General features: G+C 37.0%; 1 protein-coding gene across 5 annotated transcripts in view; it reads right to left on the bottom strand.

Moving 5' to 3' along the window:
- Positions 1-333: 333 nt before the first annotated feature.
- The window catches only part of SESTD1 (SEC14 and spectrin domain containing 1), a 49,051-nt gene continuing 43,384 nt past the window's right edge, over positions 334-6,000 (bottom strand). For 3 of the 5 annotated variants that reach the window (XM_058809232.1, XM_058809230.1, XM_058809231.1), the window contains 3 exons: positions 5,151-5,342; positions 3,228-3,349; positions 334-1,018 (listed from right to left, as the gene is read on the bottom strand). In XM_058809232.1, coding sequence (XP_058665215.1) covers positions 889-1,018; positions 3,228-3,349; positions 5,151-5,342 — 444 coding nt within the window. In that variant the 3' untranslated portion in view covers positions 334-888. The remainder of the gene's footprint in view (positions 1,019-3,227; positions 3,350-5,150; positions 5,343-6,000) is intronic. The other 2 variants (XM_058809228.1, XM_058809229.1) reach the window with 1 other exon arrangement.

Below are 6,000 nucleotides of genomic sequence, written 5' to 3'. Positions count from 1 at the left end.
CAAGGCAACAAAACTATGATTAATATAACACTGACTTACACAAATACGATCTTACTTTTGTGCAAGTACTTCTACCAGGAAGAAAGAATAAAATAGTCAGGACTTTTGCACCCATCAGTAATAGTTCAAGAGCAGTTCTCTTATAGCTATAATGTATTTCATAAGAAAAAATATACAAATTTTCTAAACATATCAGGGGAGCAATTATTTTTACTACCACTTATCATATGTAATATAAACAATATTTGGAAATACAGACCAGAACAAATTTATCTTAGATTTTAAAAAGATGATTTTTATTAAGCACAAACAGCTTTTAATACATTATCAATACAAATAGGAAAACATCTGTTTAATGAATTTGATAATATCAAAGATCTGATGGGCAGGGTGCATACTGGCACAATAAAAATGATTTTTTTTTAAGTATTTCAAATTAAAATTACAGGGTTACCACAGTCTACACTGCAGGTACTTTCCTCACAGTCTAAAATTACTACATCACCTGGGCATGGGGGAAGCAAAGAACTAGAGTTTCATAATATGGAACTTCTAACACTTTAATTAGCACCACTCAAAGCTTGCATCAGCTGTCTAACTAAGAAGCAGCTGACAGGTCAGGTAAAGCTTTACAGCAAATTTCAGTGCAAAGTTTACAGTTCCTTTTCATAAGATACTTGGAGTCTATGGTTTCATAGCATGTTAAATAATTATGGCTTGATAGATGTAGAGTGTTAAGATGCTGAGAACATTTACTTTGAAAAAAAGATGAGACTCGTAACAGCTGTGAAATGCATTTTAATATATTATACCAAATTCTGTAATATGCAAACAACATGCTGGATTACAAACTGAAGTCCTGTTATGAATTCATAGACAAGGTCAGTATTAGCTCTCTGGGGTAGTGGCTTCTGGTTGTCTCAGCTGCTGCTTTTTCAGGCTAACTAACTTCATCTTCTCCCTGATGTGTTCTGCTGCAGAAGCCATATCACTTGGGCTCCCAAAGTACTGCTCAGACCTAGAAAAAACCCAAACCACAATAAATTATCAGTAGTAAGTCAGTACATGAATACACCTGTTAATTGAAGTAGAAAACACAAAACTGATGAGAAAAATAGCCACTTTTCCCTCTTGTCATTTAAAAACCACCTTTGAAAGCTTTGGAGACTTAGTGATGAAGACTTAACAGCAAATTTTAATGAAATTGTTACAAATACTCAATGAGCCTTTCATATCCAAAACACACTCTCAACAGAAGTTTGAGGGTATTGAGACACTGCTGGTCTAGTGAAAGGTGTCCCTGCCCTCGGAAAGGGGATTGGAACTGGTTTATTTTAAATGTCCCTTCCAACCCAAACCATTCTGTGATTTGAACAGCAAGGCACTATTCTAGAAGCACAACTGGATGCTTCCCAACTCTCTTTATTACCACCCCTCTCTGGCTCTCCCCCATGTCCATCTGACAATTTTGCATGCTGTGACAATCTGTGATACCTGTCTATACAGGAATTCTGAGTTTTTAGAATTGCTGCATTATTAAAGGACTCTTCACATGTTAAGTCAACCACATGCTGTCAAATTAGGCCATCTACCTCTCAAACTGAAAGGAAGACACGGCTATGTAATTCAAATACAAAAAAGAGCAGCTGAAATGTTAGGGAAGCCACTAACCAAGCTGTCAGCAAAGGGAGGGTTTGAACAGAATATGTGTTTCAGAAGAACAGGTATTAAATCTAGTTACAAAGCAGAGAAGCTGTACACTCTGGAAATGGCAGTAGGACAGAGGACTTTCAGACAGGCAAAACTGGACAGAAAAAGATACTCTGTGCAGGAATACACTCATTTGAGGAGGTAACTGGTCAGACTGCATAACTGCACATGGATCTCAGCATTTCCTCATACAGTGCAGAAGCCATGGGCAGGAGAGGGAACAGTGACCTGAGTTTCCAAAAAGATACTGGCAAAAGTCTGAGGAGGTGAACAGGCTGATGAAAATGCCCCCCAATCATTTATGACATTTTGTATGTTCTTAAATCTCAAACTATTTCTAATAATCAGCAAACCCTTTTCAAACTATATGCCAAACACTTCAAAACCAGAATATCAGGATGATGAGCAGGGGGTCCTGATATCCAGGACAACTTCCATACCATTTTTGTGAAGGGGGATATGCAAAACTCTACTGAAATTCCAGAGGGGTTAAAAATAATGTTCAGGATTGAACAGTTGTTACTTTTACCAGATCACTTCAACAAACACTTCTTGATCTGGTTTTGGGTCAGTTTTTTGTTTGTTTTGTTTTGGGGTTTTTTCTACAGTCCTCCACTATTTTCAAACACACTGTTGAAAGAACAGTGAAAATCACTACTAATTCAGGCCTGGGCCCATCTTCATGATTAGCACTCTGTATTGAAGGATCTACCCTGCAGAAGGTGGGGTATTTAGAATATGGCATTTGGGACATATGATGACAATAAATTTTCATGTCCAGCTTCCTGCAACTGTGTTTTTCAGGTAGACTTCAGGTAATGCTTAACACAGTTGCCTGATGTTATCTCATAAGGCTTCAGCCTCTAATTCAATGTACTTATTTCAGACCTTTTTCATTATGGTGTGGCATCCTACACACCAGAGACTGCTCCATAGCTTGGCTGTAACTCATGTAGAAATTAACTACAAGCTCAGCATAACAACAGACATTATTAAACACAGATAACTGAGTTTTATTATGGCTGAGATTCCAAATTCAATTTGCCTTTGTAGCTTGAGAGCTACCAATTTAAAGTTAATATGAATAATTCTCAAGGAAAGTACTGTTTTGTTTACCAAATAAATAAAATATAAATTTATCTTCAATATACTGGCTTAGATAGATAGAATTGCAAATAAAGAAAGAGAAATCCTGTAATTCTCATCTGGTATCTTTTTTCAGGGAGAAGAGACAGGGACTGGTCATTCTTCTGTTACTTCTGCATACTGTGCTGGTGTAAAAACTGCATAAATCAATAATCATTCAGTGTGAAAAAGTCACTACTTTGAAAAGGCAGTGCATTAGTACTCATTAAAAATTCCTTCCCATTTTTTCATAGAAAGCAGACAGGTCCTATTTCAAATTTTATAAAAACAAGGTGCTCACTTTTCTGTTTCAGCAATAAGCCTTCAGGATTCTTCTGCATGTGAGACTATGATACAAGTTTACCAAAGGTATCAGAAACCATTCTACATACCCATCAGGATAAACTACAGGCACTGTTAGTCTGTCCAACAGTGATTTCCCAACTGCTTCAATTTCATCAAATTGTTCCATTTCATGAAAAGCTTCTGGCTGGTCTGGACATTCCTGCAAAATCTGTTCAATAAAAGTAAGAAAATACAGAATAAAGTACACAAGGGATCGCATGTAGTTTTTTAACTGGAAGAGTGGATGTTCTTTTGGCATTTCCACTGCCACATTTACAAGAGATCAACTGACACATATAATTCAAGAAAGGAAAATACTGATTAAAGTTCATTAAGAAGAATGTTCAGGGCTACCAGTTATTTGTATTAGAATGTTTTACATTACTTCTAGGAGGGAATAAAAAGTAGTCTTCCTTGACAATATTCCTGCAACAATATGAAACGCATAAAAATAGTGACTGACACCATTAAACATACAAGACAGCAATTTAAAGTGGAAACACCAGGGTCAATGAAGACTGCTAACAAAAGGTTTCAAAACTAAAAACTACATCTGGAACAGAACAGGTAGGACTAAAAAAAAATCTGAACACAAGTCTTTCCAGATGGGATTGTAACTCAATACCAGTACTCAGTACTCTATTTTCTTCTACTTCTCACTTTGCCACTTCTTACTTTTTTCCCAAGCAGCATGGATATTAACAGTCTATTTTCCACACAGACTCATTAATATATGTCCAATAGTGAAAGGAGAATTAGGTTTTTGAACAAGAGCATTGTTTTGTCAGACATTAATTTACTTTTCTTTAAACTTAAGATTGCCTAAACCCAGCAATTAACTACTGCAATAATGAAAGAATGCTCATAATATGGATTGAGAGATTCTACTCTTCTAAGAGTTTATGAACCACTGAAATTTAATTTGGTATCAGGTAAACCTCTGGAAGCACAGATGATCTATTTCTGCTTTTGTGAAGCTCCACCAACTCCCAATGCCTGCCAATTCAAAGTATTTTCCACTAATACAAATAAGAAATGAATAAAACTAAGGAGCAAATTAATCAACTCTGAATCCATGCTCTCTTTTAATGACAAAATGGATTTATTTTACCATGTGCAAGATTTGCTTTTTTTTCCAGTTACATGCAATTTTATTATCAATATTTGAGATACGTACTCTAAATTGATTTTTTAAAATACACTGCTTCACCCAAAAAAGCAGGTGTGGACAAAAAGGTCCTATCCCCCATGACCTACATTAAAGGACATTGTCTCAAGTTCAAGCATTTGAAAGCTCTCAATATTTTCCCCTTCAGCAACTAATCCTCATCACATTGTTGCTGACTGCTCGTCCTCCAGTGTGTTTCTTGCATCACTTGACTGGGTGCAGCAGCGAGACATTTGGTTATAGGAGTCTGAAAACCATATCAAGGTAGAGTGTGCTCAGGAAGAAAGCACATTCAAACCCCACCAGGTGCAAAACACAAGATGGAACACGACAGCACGTGTGGAAATTAAAGTGGCAAGAGCTGCCCTCATTTACAGTTTGTGAGAAGGTTAACCCATCCAAAATCTATACAGCCTAAAGGGCAATACACCTTTAACTCTTCAAAGAACTTAAACGACCTGATAGCTTTGTATCATACCTTGCACAAAGAAGTGCTCCTGGCTTTTAAGAATTACAGTCTAAAAGACATAAAGAAATGCTTTAACATCAATATAAGAGCTCCCATTTGAAGAGTGCTGTTCTTTTTGTTAAGGGGGCCCTACACCAGTATGGATATATGAAAAATTATTACATTAAGTACTGAAGTTAACGGTTGGAAAAATATATGTAAATTCTTCTTTCTGCCATTAAAAAAAATATTTAGAAAGGGTAAATATAAACACTGGCAGCTTCACATTTCTTACATTTTGTTTGCCTGAACTCAGGTAAAAATTTTTTCTTCTTAATAAAACACAACGCTCACCTTTTCAGCAGTTGAATGAAATGCGACAGCTGTTTCCAACCGGTGCACTCTTTCTTCAGAAGTCACTGTAAACTGTTTCCACACTCTGTTCAGTCTGGGAAGTGTGTCCCCTGAGGACCTTGAAGTGCATCTCAAGGACTGGCACAGGACCACTGTTGCCTGCAGTAGCTGTCTCCCGTAATCGTAAGTACTCTAAAAATTGGAGGGGATGGGAGAGTAAGTCATGTAAAAACCCTGCACTTTACCTGGCAATGAAACAGCATCTTAAAGCAACAACAGCAGGCAAGTTTATGGAAACTCCACAATTTAGGTTCACAAAGTACATTGAACTAATCTGGTCTACTGGAAAAAGTAAGAATAAAATTGTAATGACCAAAAGTGCTTTAACTCTTAAAAAAAAAAAAAATCCAATATCCACTGCTGCCTAGTGTTCACACTGGCTAAGGAAGAGAGCTTCCCAAGAATTCTGAATAGTTGTTTGGATCTTCTAAGGGATACTTGATATCCACTGCTGAGAGGACTGTCTCCCTGATTTTACTGACACCATGTCTGTGGTCAGCCAGCATCCAGGTGCCCTGAGGCAATCACTGTAACAGCAAATGATCCTCCGGCCATCAACTCTTATTCATCAAAAGAGGAAACTCCAGTGCAGCAGGTGGAATTAGAAAACATCACATCTGTTAATTAACAAGTCAAATTTAGACACTCCTAAAAGCAGCAAACGACTGACAAAACATCTGACCAGGTGCTTTGACCCAGCTTGTCAAATGTAATTTTAAAGACTGTTTGAGATATATCTTTCACAAAAGCCAGTGAACTTTGTTTGGTTGTTTGCATTGCCTATGTGAAG

The sequence above is a fragment of the Ammospiza caudacuta genome, chromosome 8, assembly GCF_027887145.1.
Source record: "Ammospiza caudacuta isolate bAmmCau1 chromosome 8, bAmmCau1.pri, whole genome shotgun sequence".
Taxonomy (NCBI): Eukaryota; Metazoa; Chordata; class Aves; order Passeriformes; family Passerellidae; genus Ammospiza; species Ammospiza caudacuta.
The sequence above is the reverse complement of the archived record's forward strand: the minus strand, read 5'-3'. Positions and strand labels throughout refer to the sequence as shown.